Here is a 19,293-nt window from a genome sequence, read left to right on the forward strand (position 1 = left end):
ATTGTATGGGTCAAAATTATCCATTTTTCTTTTATGCCAAAAATCATTAGGATATTAAGTAAAGATCATGTTCCATAAAGATATTTTGTAAATTTCCTACCGTAAATATATCAAAAATATATATGCATTGCTAAGAACTTCATTTGGACAACTTTAAAGGCGATTTTCTCAATATTGTCCTATCCTAACAAACCATACATCAATGGAAAGATTATTTATTCAGCTTTCAGATGATGCATAAATCTTCATTTTGAACACTGGTTTTGTGCTCCCATATTGTCACGTATTTGAGTCACTTTGAACAAATGCAAATGTTTTAAGGAAGTCAATGGTCAATTTCACAGCGACTTTAAGCAGTCAAGTCAAGTCAAGTCACCTTTATTTATATAGCGCTTTTAACAATACAGATTGTGTCAAAGCAACTGTACAGCATTCATTAGGAAAATAGTGTGTCAATATTGCAAAGTGACAATAGTAAACACTCAATTTTCAGTTAAAGGCAGTTCATCATTGAATTCAGTGATGTCATCATCCAGCTCAGTTCAGTTTCAATAGTATCTGTGCAATCAAGTCGATGATATCGCTGGAAATGAAGTGTCCCCAACTAAGCAAGCCAGAGGCGACAGCGGCAAGGAACCAAAACTCCATCGGTGACAGAATGGAGAAACCAGGCTTAGTCGGGAGTCCAGTTCTCCTCTGGCCAGACAAAAACCAGCAGTTCAATTCCAGGCTGCAGCAAAGTCAGATTGTGCAGAGGACTCATCTGATTCCTGTGGTCTTGTCCCGGTGGCCGTCTGAGACAAGTTTCAAGCAGTTTGAGTGTAGTCAGTAGTGTAGTACAGCTGATCTCATATCCTCCCATAAACCCAAGCGCTGGTTTGATCGTGTGATCGTGTGTGTTCAGGGATCTCCTGCTGCTAGAAGAGCCTTCATCCCACAGCTGCGCAGTGGCAAGTTCAACGTGCTGATCACTACATACGAATACATCATCAAAGACAAGCATGTGCTGGCCAAGGTATGTGTGTGCCTCTGTGTGGTCACCTGTGACCTTTGACCTCGGTCAGACGCGCTGATGAGATCCTGTCACCTGACACAGATTCGCTGGAAGTACATGATCGTGGACGAAGGCCATCGCATGAAGAACCATCACTGTAAGCTGACGCAGGTGTTGAACACGCATTACCTGGCTCCGCGGCGTGTGCTTCTGACCGGGACGCCGCTGCAGAACAAGCTGCCCGAGCTCTGGGCGCTGCTCAACTTCCTGCTGCCCACCATCTTCAAGAGCTGCAGCACGTTTGAGCAGTGGTTCAATGCTCCCTTCGCCATGACCGGAGAGAAGGTCCGTCTGTTTAACTAGTGCTGAGCACATCTCTGACACCGAGCCGTTATCACAGACACACAGACTGATTATGAACATGAATGCTAATCATGCTTGTGTTTGTGTGTTAGCCTCTTTCTTATAAGGATGAATCAGACTTTTTTTTATTCATTATAACTTGATTATTTATCAAGAAAATGAACAGAGAAAAGCTAAAGTTAGTCATCGCTCAGGAATGGACTATAACTGTAATAACAACTATTCTAACAGTCATCATGCACGCCAGCAGTCAGTAACGCGGTTTATTTTAAGCGTGCTGCTGTTTTGTCGTCTGCTGCTTTAAATGCTCGAGCTCTTTAAAGTCGAGTGGATTCTGATTGGTTGATTATCCTAGTTATCGTTTTAGTGTGGACTTCACTATTCAAATATAATTAGAGCCATTAATAAAACTTTAGAGTTATATAAACATATAGTTATCATCCTTGAAGATGTCACCTGACATTTCATTTACATTCACACGTTTGGCAGACGATCTTATTAAAAAACAACTTACATTGCATTCAGTCAGATTATAGATTTTTATCAATTCATGCATTTCCTGCCAATCAAACCGGTGACCGTAGCGTTGCTAGCGCTGCCCTTTAGTGACATGAATCTTGAAGCAACCATTTTAAGCAAAGTAGTGAAATGAATTCAAATGTACTTCTATGTTCACATCATTGTGATGAAATAAACTAACCAGTGTGATTCCATCCTGAGCCTTTAATGTGTGATTCTGCTCGTCAAGACACGCTGGGAAATGAAGAGCAGTAGTAGACGTGACTGATGTGTCTCTCAGGTGGATCTGAACGAGGAGGAGACCATCCTGATCATCCGCCGCCTGCACAAGGTGCTCCGCCCCTTCCTGTTGCGCCGGCTGAAGAAGGAAGTGGAGGCGCAGCTGCCTGAGAAGGTGATTCTGATGCAGTCTGTCTGTCATCGCCTCGGACAGATGAAGCATTGTGCTGTTTTGTGTCTGTGTGCAGGTGGAGTACGTGATCAAGTGTGACATGTCTGCGCTGCAGAGGGTCCTGTACCGACACATGCAGGCCAAAGGAGTGCTGCTGACCGACGGCTCAGAGAAGGACAAGAAGGTGAGCAAGAGACAGTGTGTGTGTTTCAGGGTAAATGTGTGTATGTGAGTGAGTGTGTGATTATGAGCGTGTGTGTGTGTTTCAGGGTTGTGTTTCAGGGTTAATGTGTGTATGTGAGTGAGTGTGTGATTATGAGTGTGTGTTTCAGGGTAAATGTGTGTGTGATTATGAGTGTGTGTGTGTTTCAGGGTTAATGTGTGTGTGTGTGTGTGTGTGTGTGTGTGTGTGTGTGTGTGTTTGGGGGTGTGTGTGTGTGTGTGTGTGTGTGTGTGTGTGTGTGTGTGTGTGTGTGTGTGTGTGTGTGTGTGTGTGTGTTTCAGGGTTAATGTGTGTGTGATTATGAGTGTGTGTTTCACGGTTAATGTGTGTGTGATTATGAGTGTGTTTCAGGGTTAATGTGTGTGAGATTATGAGTGTGTGTGTTTCAGGGTTAATGCGTGTGTGATTATGTGTGTGTGTGTGTTTCAGGGTTAATGTGTGTGTGTGATTATGAGTTTGTGTGTTTCAGGGTTAATGCGTGTGTGATTATGAGTGTGTGTGTGTGTGTTTTTCAGGGTTAATGTGTGTGTGATTATGAGTGTGTGTTTCAGGGTTAATGCATGTGTGATTATGAGTGTGTGTGTGTGTGTGTGTGTGTGTGTGTGTGTGGTGGGTAAAGGCGGCACTAAGACTCTGATGAACACCATCATGCAGCTGAGGAAGATCTGTAATCATCCGTACATGTTCCAGCAGATCGAGGTGTGTTAGTGTGTCTGTCGTGGTGTTGGTCATCGGATGAACGTGTTTCATTTCTTGTGCCGCTGAACGTGATGTGCTGCTTTTCAGGAGTCGTTTTCTGAGCATCTGGGTTTCTCAGGAGGAATCGTTCAGGGGTGAGCAGTAGAAATGCTGTAGAATTATCTGACACACATTAGACGTCTCCAGCACTGAACCTTCGTCTCGTCTGACCTGCAGGCTTGATTTATTCCGCGCCTCGGGAAAGTTTGGAAAGTTTGATCGTATTTTGCCCAAATTACGAGTGTCCAATCACAAAGTGCTGCTCTTCTGCCAAATGAGCCAAATGACGACCATAATGGAGGATTATTTCGCTTACCGCCGGGATTTTTTAATTATTTTAATATGTTCATTGAGGTTTAATATAATGTTAATAAAGTTAATTTTTTCCACAAAAAAAACAAAACAAATAAATGTGTAAAAATGATCATTTTAAACCCTCATTTTGACCCTCTGTCTAAAACGATCTGTTTTAAGGGGCAGTTCTTTAAGGCTTCTCAGTAATCAGACACTGTTGTGATTGGCTAACGTCACTGCATAGGAAACAGTCGGTGCGTTCCAAATGGGATATATCGCCCTCCGAAGAGCACTTCGGGGTGAAAACAATCATGGCCTCCATATTGAAGGGTCGTTCCAAACCGAAGTGCTCAAAACTGGCCACTTCAAAGGGCCCTTCGGAATGAAGGATTTCGAAGGGTACAACTGATGTACACTTCGGGCTCCCATGATCCTTTGCGTAGATTCTTTGCGTGATGACGGCGCCTCCATGTGGGCAAGTGATGATGACGCAGAAGGGCACTTCAAGAAACATTTGTTTGGCTCCCTACACCCTTCAGCCCTTCGAAGCTCTCACTCCGGAGGGTAAATAGGGCGTAGGGATGAGCCCTTGCAAATGGAACACAGGGCTAATCAATGCACCCTTGCTATTGCATGTGAGTGTTTTTACAACATGATCAAAATAAAACGGTCATTTCCAGACAAAGCATTATGAAATTATTTACTTATGGTTTGTGATGCAGATCTAGCACCACTTCCTCTTTCAACAGATGTTTCTTTGTGACTCTCCATGACACTGTGCCTCGTTTACAAAACAAAATGCTCCGACACGATCCGGGACGCCATTAAAAATACATTGTCCACTTGTTCCTTACGCGGGGAAACTTCTGATATCTGTACAAAGACGCGAACGCTGTTTAAACCAAACGCATCAAAGCGAGCGTTCTTTCACTGCATTAGTCCTGATGACAGACTCGAGCGCTGGACTGTCAGAAAGAGAACCGCATCTGTTTACTGTATCCAGTGCAGACAAGATAGCGCAGTGATCCTGATTTCTATTTGCATTTGACACGATGCGACGCTAGCATTCAGCGTGATCAAGTGCTAGCCATTAGCGACTGAACGCCAGTGGGCGGTGCCTATGCTTAGAAGACTATTCGCCAATGTGCTGCTCTGGAGGCGGAGTTTATGCAAACGACTGCACACAGATGACGTCACCCTGCACCTCGGATCCAAAGAGCCGTTTTTGGAGCTCGATTAAATAAATGGTTCGTTTATAATGAGGAGGAGGTTTTAAGCTATGAAACTTGCAGGATGTTTTAGTGGTACAAAGACCTCTCATATGCCAAAAGATCATGGAAAACTTGATTTCTTATGTCACGATCCCTTTAAGAAAGAACTAAGAGAGCTCTAGGGATCACAAACAGCAATCAATCCAATCCTTATAAAACCATCCAAACGAAGAGATTTCAGACAGATGAAACAAACCCAACATGTTGAACGTGGGACGTTTTGACTGTTTCTCCACAGATCAAGGGTCTGGAGTGGCTGGTGTCTCTCTATAACAACAATCTGAACGGGATCCTGGCGGATGAGATGGGTTTGGGCAAAACCATCCAAACCATCGCTCTCATCACGTACCTGATGGAGAACAAGCGTCTGAACGGACCCTACGTCATCATCGTACCGCTCTCGTCAGTCGCAGCCTGTTTTTACATCAACTTTCATACTTCTGTATGTTCACACAGAGAGTCTGTTTGATGAACACTGTTTCTCTGACAGGACTCTGTCTAACTGGGTCTATGAGTTTGATAAGTGGGCGCCGTCTGTCGTCAAAGTCTCGTATAAGGTGAGCGACACACAGAGACGCATGATCTGGAGTAAATCTGAATCAGTCTTAGCTTATCATGTCAACAGGTAAACATGAAAATAACTGTTAATGTTGTAAAACTCATCAATTATGAAATGACGTCAGCAGCTGTACTGAAGACAGGAGTGTCACTTTAGTTTATATTGTGCTTGTGTTCTGCAAATACAGCAACTCTTAAGTCCTTATGATGTTTCTTATGTCGCTTTGAATAAATGTAAATGTTTTAAGGAAGTAAATGGTCAATTTCATGATGACCTTTCAGTGTAGTGAGCCTGTTCTGTTAGTAGTCCTCCCATAAACCCAAGCGCTGGTTTGATCATGTGATCGTGTGTTCAGGGATCTCCTGCTGCTAGAAGAGCCTTCATCCCACAGCTGCGCAGTGGCAAGTTCAACGTGCTGATCACTACATACGAATACATCATCAAAGACAAGCATGTGCTGGCCAAGGTATGTGTGTGCCTCTGTGTGGTCACCTGTGACCTTTGACCTCGGTCAGACGCGCTGATGAGATCCTGTCACCTGACACAGATTCGCTGGAAGTACATGATCGTGGACGAAGGCCATCGCATGAAGAACCATCACTGTAAGCTGACGCAGGTGTTGAACACGCATTACCTGGCTCCGCGGCGTGTGCTTCTGACCGGGACGCCGCTGCAGAACAAGCTGCCCGAGCTCTGGGCGCTGCTCAACTTCCTGCTGCCCACCATCTTCAAGAGCTGCAGCACGTTTGAGCAGTGGTTCAATGCTCCCTTCGCCATGACCGGAGAGAAGGTCCGTCTGTTTAACTAGTGCTGAGCACATCTCTGACACCGAGCCGTTATCACAGACACACAGACTGATTATGAACATGAATGCTAATCATGCTTGTGTTTGTGTGTTAGCCTCTTTCTTATAAGGATGAATCAGACTTTTTTTTATTCATTATAACTTGATTATTTATCAAGAAAATGAACAGAGAAAAGCTAAAGTTAGTCATCGCTCAGGAATGGACTATAACTGTAATAACAACTATTCTAACAGTCATCATGCACGCCAGCAGTCAGTAACGCGGTTTATTTTAAGCGTGCTGCTGTTTTGTCGTCTGCTGCTTTAAATGCTCGAGCTCTTTAAAGTCGAGTGGATTCTGATTGGTTGATTATCCTAGTTATCGTTTTAGTGTGGACTTCACTATTCAAATATAATTAGAGCCATTAATAAAACTTTAGAGTTATATAAACATATAGTTATCATCCTTGAAGATGTCACCTGACATTTCATTTACATTCACACGTTTGGCAGACGATCTTATTAAAAAACAACTTACATTGCATTCAGTCAGATTATAGATTTTTATCAATTCATGCATTTCCTGCCAATCAAACCGGTGACCGTAGCGTTGCTAGCGCTGCCCTTTAGTGACATGAATCTTGAAGCAACCATTTTAAGCAAAGTAGTGAAATGAATTCAAATGTACTTCTATGTTCACATCATTGTGATGAAATAAACTAACCAGTGTGATTCCATCCTGAGCCTTTAATGTGTGATTCTGCTCGTCAAGACACGCTGGGAAATGAAGAGCAGTAGTAGACGTGACTGATGTGTCTCTCAGGTGGATCTGAACGAGGAGGAGACCATCCTGATCATCCGCCGCCTGCACAAGGTGCTCCGCCCCTTCCTGTTGCGCCGGCTGAAGAAGGAAGTGGAGGCGCAGCTGCCTGAGAAGGTGATTCTGATGCAGTCTGTCTGTCATCGCCTCGGACAGATGAAGCATTGTGCTGTTTTGTGTCTGTGTGCAGGTGGAGTACGTGATCAAGTGTGACATGTCTGCGCTGCAGAGGGTCCTGTACCGACACATGCAGGCCAAAGGAGTGCTGCTGACCGACGGCTCAGAGAAGGACAAGAAGGTGAGCAAGAAGAGCTCTCTGGAGATCATGTTCAGTCTGTGTGCTGTTGGATGTCTCGGGGTAAAGGTGTGCGTTTGAACGTGTGTTTCAGGGTAAAGGCGGCACTAAGACTCTGATGAACACCATCATGCAGCTGAGGAAGATCTGTAATCATCCGTACATGTTCCAGCAGATCGAGGTGTGTTAGCGTGTCTGTCGTGGTGTTGGTCATCTGATGAACGCGTTTCATTTCTTGTGCCGCTGAACGTGATGTGCTTCTTTTCAGGAGTCGTTTTCTGAGCATCTGGGTTTCTCAGGAGGAATCGTTCAGGGGTGAGCAGTAGAAATGCTGTAGAATTATCTGACACACATTAGACGTCTCCAGCACTGAACCTTCGTCTCGTCTGACCTGCAGGCTTGATTTATTCCGCGCCTCGGGAAAGTTTGAGGTGCTGGATCGTATTTTGCCCAAATTACGAGTGTCCAATCACAAAGTGCTGCTCTTCTGCCAAATGACGTCCCTGATGACCATAATGGAGGATTATTTCGCTTACCGCAGCTTTAAATACCTGCGTCTGGACGGTGAGCTTGTGTTTCTCTTTGTCTGTAGTTTGTGGTGTTTGTGAAGTATAGCAGGATTATGATTATAATCAGTAGGGGTTTTATGGATGGTAACTGTAATATGATTACTGAAATCTTAATATTAGTAACACTAGTTACTGCCCAACACTCAGGAATATGTTAAAGACGTGGGAACCGGTCGGGCCGACTCCATCATCGTGGCTGGCAGCGGTTACTCAGAGAAGACTAGTGCTAGAAATTATGTTTGTGTGTTTTAGGCACGACTAAAGCAGAGGATCGTGGGATGCTGCTGAAGACCTTCAATGATCCGGCCTCTCAGTGCTTCATATTCCTGCTGAGCACCAGAGCGGGTGGACTGGGCCTCAATCTGCAGAGCGCAGACACCGTCATCATATTTGACAGCGACTGGAACCCTCATCAGGTACCCTTCATCCTCCTCATCCTCCTCATCCTCATCCTCAGCTGGCTCCTCTGATGCTCTCGGTCTGCAGGACCTCCAGGCGCAGGATCGAGCACACCGCATCGGACAGCAGAACGAGGTGAGGGTTCTGCGGCTCTGTACCATCAACAGCGTCGAGGAGAAGATCCTGGCGGCCGCTAAATACAAGCTGAATGTGGACCAGAAGGTGATCCAGGCCGGCATGTTCGACCAGAAGTCGTCGAGTCACGAGCGCCGAGCGTTTCTGCAGGCCATTCTGGAGCACGAGGAGCAGGACGAGGTCAGGACTCTCATTCGGTCTCGTTTAGTCTCTACATTGACCACGTTTACGCGAATGAGAATATCCCAATATTATATACTGTGTATATATATATATATATATGTGTATATGTGTAATTTGCTCTTGTTTTATTAACGACTGCGTCATGTAAACTGCTTAAGTCAAGTCCGAATGAGGCTGGTGCCGTACGATATTATCCTGAATAATTATCCAGAATATCAGCTGTAGCACATCCATACAAATGAGATTCTAAGAAACAAAGCTTTGAGACGTAAAGCACACATTCTGGAGGAGATTCGTCTTACATAAAGAGAAGTGAGAGTGAATCACTATAAGGATGCGTTTAAGGGTTTGTGAGGCCGGATTTGTGCATACATATAATAACTAGTGTTGCACGATACCGGTACTAAAAAGGTATCACGGTACTCCGCTTTTAAACAGCTGAGAAAGAAAACGTGTGTATCAATAAATTGGGTGCGTGACAGCAGTCTAATATTCCTGCTGCTGTCTGTCTCTACAATATTAATCAAAAAAATCACTCACTAATCTTGACTAGCTTTACTAGCTTTAATAAGGATAAATGTTTGAATGTTTCATTCCTACAGTGAAGACTATGCAGTGCTTTACTTTTGTATTTTGATCAATTTCTGTGTCATCTCTTTCTTGAATGCTACTGTTAAACAGACCTACTGTACCTAAAAACACTGTTTATTTCATTTGTGTCTTTGTTTTATTGCATTAATCCTTTTGTTTTTACTTGCATCTATGTTCTTCTTATTAATAACAAAAATGACTATATCCTGATATAAATTGTTATTGTGAAATAAAATGACTCCTAGCGTAGAGTAATATTCTGGTCATATTTCCCTCGGCTAAGTAACCAGTCCTGCACAGATCTCCACACACTGCAGGCTCGTCTGTATCAGTCATGACTTGCTCACTGTAGGCCTGTGGTGACACTGGCATGTGATGTTTTGTTTTGTTTTAAGGGGGAGGAAATGCTCAAAAAGCAGGACAGCAACACTGGTCAAGTGAGAGATTTCTTTCTTTTCTTTTTGTAATTTTTGTCATGGTATCGGTTCAGTACTAGTATCGAGATGTTCTAGTCAAGTCAAAATGTTGGTATCGTGAGAACACTAATAATAACAGTGTTATAACGTTAAGGTGATCTAATAATAATAATAATAATAATAAGATCATCTCCAGGATTTAGCGAGAGAATGTTGTTTTTTCATGTAAATACTTTAGGATTGTGAAGCATCAAGAACTTATTTTCTGTGTTCATGTAAACGTGGTCATGGATTTTTTCTGTGCTTCTAAAGCTCTTCTGATGGCTTGCTGTTTTTGTCTGCATCTGTTTCTCCGTCAGGAAGAGGACGAGGTGCCGGACGATGAGACCGTAAATCAGATGATCGCCAGGAGTGAGGACGAGTTTGACCATGCTCCTGATGCATCCCTCTGTTCTCAGGCGATCGAGGACGGGACCCTGGATGAGATCGAGGAGGAGGTGCGCCACAAGAAAACGTCTCGGAAGAGGAGGCGCGATCGGGATCCGGACGCCATCCCGTCCACTTCAGGCGCTCGCGGGGGACGAGAGAGAGACGACAACGGCAAAAGACAGAAAAAACGAGGTCGCCCGCCGTCCGAGAAGCTTTCGCCAAACCCTCCGCCGCTCACCAAGAAGATGAAGAAGATTGTGGACGCTGTTATTAAATATAAGGAGAAGTGAGTGTCTGAGTCATTTCCAAAAGTGGTTGAGAAAAGTAGAAGCCAGCACTGAGACGTGATCAAGTAGGACAGGAGGTGTTCTGTGTCTTCAGATGTTCTTCATGAACAGGTTTGTGTATGTCCCTCTCAGAACACAACATGGTTGGTCGTGTTACAGCTGATGCGGACGCTAGTAGCTGAACGGTGATGTTGTTCATGATATTGAGTGCTAGTTTGACCTGGATTACCTGCAGGTCTGTTATAGCAGATGTTTTCTCAGGCTCTGGTCAGAGACAGACAGCGGTGAAGGTTTGGAGGTCAGCTGGAGAGGAGATGTTTAGAGGCACTGAGCGTATGAATTATTCCTCACTAAACCTCCGTTACTGATGTGTGTTTGTGTCGTGATGTTCTGAATGTTAGTAACGGCCGTCAGCTGAGCGAGGTGTTCATCCAGCTGCCGTCACGCAAGGAGCTGCCCGAGTACTACGAGCTGATCCGCAAACCTGTGGACTTCAGGAAGATCAAGGTGAGCGAGTGGATCATGAACACAGTCAGCGTCTGTGAGCTCAGGCTTCATTCTGCTGTCGTCTGTGTGTGAGCAGGAGCGCATCCGGAGCCATCGATACCGCAGCCTCAATGATCTGGAGCGAGACGTGATGCTGCTGTGCCAGAACGCTCAGACCTTCAACCTGGAGGGATCACTGGTTAGAGTCACACACACACACTCACTCACACCTCTCACACTCACTCACTCACACTCGCTCTCTCACACACACACACACACACTCTCTCTCTCTCTCTCGCATTTTCCATAAATTGATTGTCATTAAGTAAATCAATGAGTCACCATAAACATTAATGCCACGCGAGGAGAACTCAAAATGTCAAATACACTTGACTTTTTGATTGTTCACCTAATTTGATTACATATACTTAAAGGGGTCATATGATGCGATTTAAAGTTTTTAGATCAACGCGTCTGGTTGCACAGATATTGGTGAAATGGTCAACAACTCTTAATGCAACAGAAAGGACTCTGCTGACTGAGCATGGTGATGGCCTCTGCAACCCAAATCCTACAGACTCTTTTCCTTGTTTGTTTTTTTCTTTGAATCTAGAAGGGGTTTCCGGAGTCTTTTTTGAAGTTGTTGATTCCATGTGTGTAGACTTCTTTTCGAGCACTGGGAAAGTTTTGTATAAGTGTTGTGTGATTAATTTTAACAAAAAAATGTTAAATAAGAAAATTGATACTCCATGGCGTGTTTTTTTTAAGTTGAATATGGATAAAAAGCCTGAGTGGAGAGCACTATATAAACCACCGTTGACTAAAAAAACAGGTGATTTACAGTGGAGAATCCTTCATGGTGCTGTAGCTGTCAATGCTTTTACTTCGATCATAAATCCTGAGATTGATGCTGGTTGTCCTTTTTGCACTGAGAGAGAAACCATCTTTCATACATTTGCGAATTGTGCTAGACTGGAACCTTTATTTTTGTGTGTAGGTAGCATTTTTAAGAATTGTAATGAATCTTTTTCTATGGTGTTATTTATTTTTGGTTTCAAATATGTAATGAGGAAAAGATTTATTTGTCAATTGCTGAATTTTGTTTTAGGCCAAGCAAAACTGGCTATCTATGTAAGTAGAAAGAAAAAGATGGAACAAAATTTGGAACAGAATGTGGTTACATTGTTTTCAAATATGGTGCAAGCAAGAATACTGATTGATTTTAAATATTATAAACATATGGATGATCTTGCTTCTTTTGAAGAAATTTGGTGTTATAATGAGGCTTTGTGTTCTGTTTTCGAAGGCGATTTGGCTTTTACATATTTGTGAGTTGGGTTTGTTTTCTTTATAAATGAATATTGTAATTTAATTGTGTGGTGAATTATATTTGTAATAAAGGATTGTTAAAATTCTCTCTCTCTCACACACGCTCTCTCTCTCACACACGCTCTCTCTCTCTCTCACACACACACACACGCTCTCTCTCTCTCTCACACACGCTCTCTCTCTCACACACACGCTCTCTCTCTCACACACACACACATTCACTCACTCACTCTCACACTAACCTACAGATGCATTTACTCTTTTTTGTGTGTGTGTGTGTGTGTTTTGTGTGTGTGTTTCAGATCTATGAGGACTCTATCGTGCTGCAGTCGGTGTTCAGCAGCCTGCGTCAGAAGATCGAGAGAGAGGAGGAGAGTGACGGAGAGGAGAGTGAAGAAGATGAAGAGGACGAAGGCTCGGATTCAGAGAGTCAGTCAAACTCAAATTCAAAGTTATTTATTTGTGAACTAACCACTAGCTGGATCATGACCATGAACTACTGACCATGTGTGTATATGTATGTATGTATGTATGTATGTATGTGTGTGCGCGCGCAGCTCGGTCTGTGAAGGTGAAGATTAAACTGAGCCGTAAGGACAGAAGCGCAGAGCGCGGCAGAGGACGCAGGAGAACCGCGAGAACAAGAGCGAAACCTGTCGTTAGTGACGACGACACAGACGAGGATCAGGAGGAGGTGACAAACACACACTCACACACGCATGCACACACTCACAAACACACACACAGAACAGTTAGTCTCATCATGTGTGTGTTTGTGACTCTGGTGTTTGTTTAGGATCGGTCCAACAGCGCCAGTGAGGAAGAGCAGGGATGAAGATCCACAGCAAACCATTAAAGATACAAACACACCATACAGTAGAAGAACACAATCATCCCTTCATCAGCACCCAGAATAATCGTTCGTTCACACATTCATCATTAAGAAGGAATCTCTGCCTGTACTGAGATGCTGTGGCTGTTTGATTTTTAGGTTTTCAGACCTGGACGAGATGCTCCTCAGATATCGTCATGTTTCTGTAACGTTTAATATTAGACGTTGCTGTTTTAGAAGAGCAATATTTGTGATCGTCTGTCAAATGATCTAGTATAAACCCAGTAACCTGTCAGTTAATTGCACTAGTGTGTCATTAGGAGAACATTAGCATGTACAGTAGATGTAATAGATTAGAAGCAGCCTGTTATACGAACATATGATTGTTGTTTTGTTGTACGAGCGGGTTGTGTGTGTGTGTGTGTGAAAGACCAGTTTTAAGGCCGTTAACACACTGACCTGACGCTCACGCTTACATGCGCTTGAGGAAAAGTGTTTGGAGGGTTTTTGCAGACAGAAGCTCTCTGAAACACTCATCTTGCGCTGAAGAACTCGAGTAAAGGACAGACGCACGAGAAGCTGCTGCTGACTCAGCGGTTCCCAACCACACTCCTGGACCCCCAGCACTGCACGTTTCGCACCTCTGCTCTGTGCAACACCCATTGCAGGTCTTGGAGTCTCTACTAATGAGCTGATGGTCTGAATCAGGTGTGTGTGATTAAGGAGACATGGAAATCATGGAAATCAAACCCCTGCGCTCGGGGACGCTGCAAACACGGGAACAGTGCTTTCTCACAGAAAGCGGCTTTATGAAGCGGATCCCGGTCTGCTTCCATCTCGTGTCCCTAAATCGTGTCGCTGCTCGTTTGTGTAACGCTGAAATACGCTGAACTCTGTTTCTGTCGCTCGTATTGCTGGAAATCGCCAGCTCTGATTGAAAATGGATGATGTCTGTTGATTTGTAACTGCTGAACGCTTTAGAAGAGAACGGCCCTGTGTGCGTCTGAGTGTTTATTCACGTTAAAACAGGCTTTCTCTTCAGCTCCATCACTAATCAAACACACCTGAACAAGCTAACCAAGGTCTTCAGGATCACTAGAAAGCTACAGCCAGGTGAGTCTGACCACAGCTGGAGTTAAAGTGGATCTGGAGGACCGGAGCTGAGAAGTCCTGTGTTAAATCATCATATCTATAACTCTGTTTCTGGTGTTTTGACGGCTGATCTGCTCTGTTACTGTAGTAGATGAATCATATTATTCCTGAAGTTTCTAGCGGCTCTTTAATGGCATGTGCTCTTACTGTAGTGAATGTATGTTTTTGTGTGTAGATCTTCATTCGCTAGATGAAACCCAATAAACATCACAACCTCATGTCTGTGTTTGTAGTTGTCCATGGCATTTTCTCTGATATACAGTGAAACGCTCAAAGTCTGACCTAATGTGGGCTCGTCTGGTTCTCAGGTGGTTTTCCAGCTGATCCTGAAGGTGTGGGTTTTGTGTAAGCCAGCCAGACTTAATAAATCATTCCTAAATGGGCGTCTTGTAATGCTGGAACCGAGAATAAACCCTCCACAAACTGCTGTATTAAACTCTGAAGCACAGAATCCTCTAGAATGTCACTGTTTAGAATTAAATTTTGACCTTACAGGTATTACTGAAACAGACAAACACACTTAGTGTGTACAACAAACACTGGAGTGTATCTGCCAGGCAATAGTGATTTTGTGTGTAATATGGCACAGTAACCACTAGGTGGCATTCTTGAACAGTTTTAGCGAGTTCACTGCAGATTTCGAGGAAAAGTGACACTGTTTGGAGTCTTTACTGTTTACATCTGAAACAAACAGTGAATGTGATGATAACGTTGCTCTCACAACAACACTGAAGAGAAAAACTTTAGGAAAGCCACTACACCACTTTTTTTTGTTGCCAGATGAAGTTAATATCATTACTGCTGCTCATGTCACAAATGTTCTGAAGACACGATGATGATGATGAGTTTGTGTGTATCTCTCCATTCACACTGTTTTGGACTCATGACTTTAAACACTTCTTCTGGAGCATCAGTAAATGTTTTCATCTGTAATAGTTGTGTTTGAGTCCCTCATTGTCCTCAGTGTGAAAAGATGGATCTCTAATCATTCGGTCAGTGTTGGAAAGGGGTCAAATACGCAGAAGATGCTGGAGGATTTTTCATGAACAGCTATCATAAAACAAAAACAGACATGGATCATCCAGGTAATGACACAGTATTACGGCTAAAGGGTATGTACAATTTTGAACAGATTTTATAAACTGAATTGTCTTGTGAAGTAAATGTAAACATCTGTTGTGAAGCAGCTTATTTTTATTTTAATTTTCAGCAGTTTTCATGATCCCTTTTAAAATGATTAACATTTTGCATATTCTGCAAGGTGTTTGTAAAGCTATAGCAGAGTTGTATTGGTCTTCAGGATCTTCTGCAAACACAGTCACGCTCTCCATGAGTCTGCTTTGTGTAAATCAAGCTGAAGTGTCCATCGCAGGTTCCTGTTGAACTAGAGAAGTTTCTGCTGTAATGATTAACAGTCTGAGGTCGATTCACAAACACTGTTTGTGAGGGACGATCTTCTGAGGCGAGGTTCCTCTCATTCCTGAAGTCATCCAACAGACATTTCAACATTCCACTCATGGTTCAGAGAGTGTGTCATCGTCCTGTCTCTCTCTCACACACCTGTCTGACCCTCGTGAAACTCCCTCTCTGCTTCACAAGCCTGATTCCGCATCACTTTAACCATATTGAACACTATTCAGTTCATTATAAGGTGCATACGATTGTTTTTAACTTTCAGGATATCAAATTTGCAAACTAGTTTTCCTCCGCACTGAAGAGTGATTTTAAATATGCAAAATAATACAAGCATGCCACGTGTGGCATTCAGTCTGAGCTCCTGATATTCAGCGAGTAACTCATCTGTTAATGGAGGCCTGCGGAGCTCGGAAACATCATTTCCCTGCATCTACAAATACAATGCAAATCATGTTCCCTCCGGGTGAGCTGGACGATCCCTACAGACAGATCCCCTGCCAAGACCTGGATGACCAGACGAGTCCTCTGCTCAATCTGACCTGTGCTGCAGCCTGGAATTAACCACACTATGCTGGTTTGGTCTGGCCCCCGACTGAGCCTGGTTTCTCCCAAGGGTTTTTCTCCATTTCTGTCAGCGATAGAGTTTTGGTTTCTTGCCGCTGTTGCCTTTGGCTTGTTTAGTTGGGGACGCTTGACTGATTGCACAGACAATATCACATCACTGAATCAACAATGAACTGACTTTAACTGATAAACTGACTGTTTACTATTGTCCTCTTGCATTATCTACACTATTGTCCTGTTTAACACTGTAAAGCTGCTTGACAATCTGTACTGTATAAAGCGCTATATAAATAAAGGTGACTTGAATTGACGGCGTCACTGTTTCAGTTTTTTGACTGTTTTATTGATGATATTGTAAATAGCAGATGATCTCAGGCTTTATATTCTATGTAATATGATTCCGCTTAAACAAATTCATGTCTGATCCTCATTTCTGGGAAATATTTTTGTCTTCAGTTTGAAATGTTACAGTGCGATCAATATTTATCTCTTATTTTGAAGGAACAGGGACATTCTGAGTATTTGTGAGCTGGTTTCACAGTAAGAGCAGTGTGGGGCGTTTTGGCCCCTGAGGGACCGATTCAAGGACTCGGGGGTTTCAGGCACCATTCAGTCTGCTTGATTTATATTCTGTGACTTATATCAGCCCCGGCCTCATGTAAATGATATTAGCCCACTATCCATGTTAGATATGAGCTTTAAAAAACCCGATGAAGGAGCACAGCGTGTGTTTGTCATGCATGTGTATTTTCAGCAGGTGTGTAACCCGCTTCTCACAGAGTTAAACAGATGCTCGGATACTTCTGTGTCTCATTCATGCTCTTATCTGCACGAGGAAGCGCCCCGTGTGTAAACTGTCATAACGATAAGATAATTAACCGCGAGGCTCCGCCCACAGCGCTGACGTTCCTCATTTCAAATATCACACCACTGGCAGAGCCACGCCCCCCGCCGGCTTCATTCAAATGGCTGGGATTTGCCCCGAGAGGGTAGAACTGCCCTGTCACTGATCACGGGAGTGCGGTACCGGTCCGCTCAAGCATCACAGCGATTCGTGGACCTCTGATAATATTCAACTATTGAAAACGCTGAACAGCGAGCAGTGCCTCCGTGACTGATATCGATATCTGTGATAGATCGGAACGGCGCAGGTGATGGAGATTCGGATCGGCTTCATCTGCTCGGTTCTTCTGCTTCACTGCGTCCACGGAACCCGTGAGTGTCGGTTTATGATGAAGATCTGCTTCTCTATGTGTGATGAGCCTGGTTTCACAATTCTGCGATTTCTTCTGTGCTTTGTTTCTTCCCAGACAGCAGACAGTTTCGGCCCAGATCCGGCCCCCATCTGGCCCGCATGGATTTCACATGGGCCAGATGTGGGCCGGATCTGGGCCATCACTATGATGCTGTCTGGGTTCTTTCTTGGGATTTTCTGATGTTGTTCAAACTCTTCCTGTTCTTGTTTTGCTCTGTGATTCAACGGCGGACGCTGTCTGGGGCTTTTATCTCGGGGTCTGTTATACAGTGTATATAAATGTTTATTAGATCCGGTGTCGGTGTTTTATGATTGTATCGCGCGTGGCCTTCATGCGGCGCTGCGCAGACCGATCGGCGGCTGACTTGAAGCAGTGCATGCCGGTTACAAATTTTGTCCGATTTGAACCGGACGATTTGTGCTACCCTGTCAGATTTTGCTACCTCCAATTAAAGCAGATGGTGGCATAATTCGATAGCGAAAAGTGCTACCTATCAGATTTTGCTTCCAGCATGATATTAATAAGGTGTGAGGCTTTATTAACATGTACACCTACCCCAACCCTAAACCTACCCTTACAGTAGGATAAATACAGTGTTGGTAGCATAATCTGATAGGTAGCATTATTTTGTCAGAACACCAGAGTTGTACCGAATTCTGCACCCCTGCCAGATTATGCACCCGCTCGTTGAAGTCGTTACCTGATTGCCTAATCCCAACCCCACACCTACTCCTAAACCTACCAATACTAGGGGGTGCATAATTTGGCACTACACCGGCGCCGACGCCACGTCACTGTCACGTGTGGCATCAAAGTACCGCAATACTTCGAGAGCAGCCGGTGTTCTGTCGATTTGTGCTGCCCTGTCAGATTTTGCTACCTCCCATTAAAACAGTGGGTAGTACAATTCGACAACAGGTAAAAATGCTACCTGTAAAATTATGGTTTATTAATGTCTACACCTACTCCAACCCTAAATCTACACTTACAGTAATGCAAATACAGTAATTATGTGTTATATTCGCGGCTAGAAGGGATACAACTACAGGAAACCAACAATAAATAATTTTTTCTACCTATTAGATTGTTTTATTAAAGTCTACACCTACCCCAACCCTAAACCTACCCTTACAGTAATGCAGATACAATAAATATTGTTGTTCAGTGTGAGAAAAAGGACGCAATATTGATGTGCGCATGCGCAGTAAACCCTGGTAGGACAATCTGACGGGTAGCATAAAAGGTGCATTCGACTTAACACAGCGCTGCGCAGATCGATCAAATTCTGACTTGAAGCAGTGCATGCCAGTTACAAATTTTGTCCGACTTGAGACGGCGCCGACGCCACGTGACGCCAGATTCACCGCATGACAACAATCACATGTGTTTCGGGTTTATTCTAACCTTTTCAATTCCAATAATGGTCACAAATCTGTGTTTTTAGAACCGTAAAAGGTTTATACTGTAGTCATAATAGTTTACAAGCAGTATATAAAAAGTGTTTCTGTTGCTCATGAAAACGTTTCTGAAATGTCTGTGTATTTGACAAATATTGCATTTAATTCACTTGTTTGAGACGCGCCTCGCCTGAAATGAAGGCGGCTGCAGTGAAGTAAGCGCAGTCAGACGGACAGATCTGACCTCTCGAAGTGAACAGATACCTACGAGATCAAAGACCGATATCGCGTTATTCACACTCACGTGCTGTGTTGCTAATAAACATGATATGATTTCATTTCTGTTGCTTTTAACCGGCATGCATCTCGCGGTGATCACCGGTGATCGGTTCTGCGCAGATTCTGCTCATCTCAAACAAGCCTAGTGAGAGGGAGAGATGGGGAGAGAGAGAGAGAGAGAGATCTGTTTTAGGGAGTGTAGTTCTCCAGATTCAAATAGCTTTATTGGCACGGTGAAAGGAATCTTTACATTGCCAAAGCTTTAATAACACTATACATACAAATATATATATATATATATATATATATATATATATATATA

General features: G+C 43.6%; 2 protein-coding genes and 1 long non-coding RNA gene across 3 annotated transcripts in view; all 3 read left to right on the plus strand.

Moving 5' to 3' along the window:
* smarca4b (SWI/SNF related BAF chromatin remodeling complex subunit ATPase 4b) overlaps positions 1 to 14,277 on the plus strand; it is a 20,921-nt gene extending 6,644 nt beyond the window's left edge. Inside the window, exons 13-28 of the mRNA XM_016494265.1 lie at positions 905 to 1,015; positions 1,097 to 1,339; positions 2,157 to 2,270; positions 2,344 to 2,451; positions 7,346 to 7,432; positions 7,520 to 7,566; positions 7,649 to 7,815; positions 8,073 to 8,236; positions 8,307 to 8,534; positions 9,524 to 9,565; positions 9,904 to 10,259; positions 10,662 to 10,767; positions 10,844 to 10,945; positions 12,378 to 12,504; positions 12,633 to 12,769; positions 12,872 to 14,277. Of these exons, the coding sequence (XP_016349751.1) occupies positions 905 to 1,015; positions 1,097 to 1,339; positions 2,157 to 2,270; positions 2,344 to 2,451; positions 7,346 to 7,432; positions 7,520 to 7,566; positions 7,649 to 7,815; positions 8,073 to 8,236; positions 8,307 to 8,534; positions 9,524 to 9,565; positions 9,904 to 10,259; positions 10,662 to 10,767; positions 10,844 to 10,945; positions 12,378 to 12,504; positions 12,633 to 12,769; positions 12,872 to 12,910 (2,178 nt within the window). The 3' untranslated portion in view covers positions 12,911 to 14,277. The remainder of the gene's footprint in view (positions 1 to 904; positions 1,016 to 1,096; positions 1,340 to 2,156; positions 2,271 to 2,343; positions 2,452 to 7,345; positions 7,433 to 7,519; positions 7,567 to 7,648; positions 7,816 to 8,072; positions 8,237 to 8,306; positions 8,535 to 9,523; positions 9,566 to 9,903; positions 10,260 to 10,661; positions 10,768 to 10,843; positions 10,946 to 12,377; positions 12,505 to 12,632; positions 12,770 to 12,871) is intronic.
* On the plus strand, positions 3,108 to 3,437 carry LOC107694581 (uncharacterized). The gene is made up of 3 exons (XR_001634896.1): positions 3,108 to 3,189; positions 3,277 to 3,323; positions 3,406 to 3,437. It is a non-coding gene; the product is annotated as an uncharacterized LOC107694581 (long non-coding RNA).
* Positions 14,278 to 17,036: 2,759 nt separating the features above from the next.
* Positions 17,037 to 19,293, plus strand: part of ldlrb (low density lipoprotein receptor b) — an 8,723-nt gene continuing 6,466 nt past the window's right edge. The window contains exon 1 of the mRNA XM_016494272.1: positions 17,037 to 17,254. Coding sequence (XP_016349758.1) covers positions 17,194 to 17,254 — 61 coding nt within the window. The 5' untranslated portion in view covers positions 17,037 to 17,193. The remainder of the gene's footprint in view (positions 17,255 to 19,293) is intronic.

Source organism: Sinocyclocheilus anshuiensis, unplaced genomic scaffold (assembly GCF_001515605.1).
Source record: "Sinocyclocheilus anshuiensis isolate Anshui unplaced genomic scaffold, SAMN03320099.WGS_v1.1 scaffold2668, whole genome shotgun sequence".
NCBI lineage: Eukaryota > Metazoa > Chordata > Actinopteri > Cypriniformes > Cyprinidae > Sinocyclocheilus > Sinocyclocheilus anshuiensis.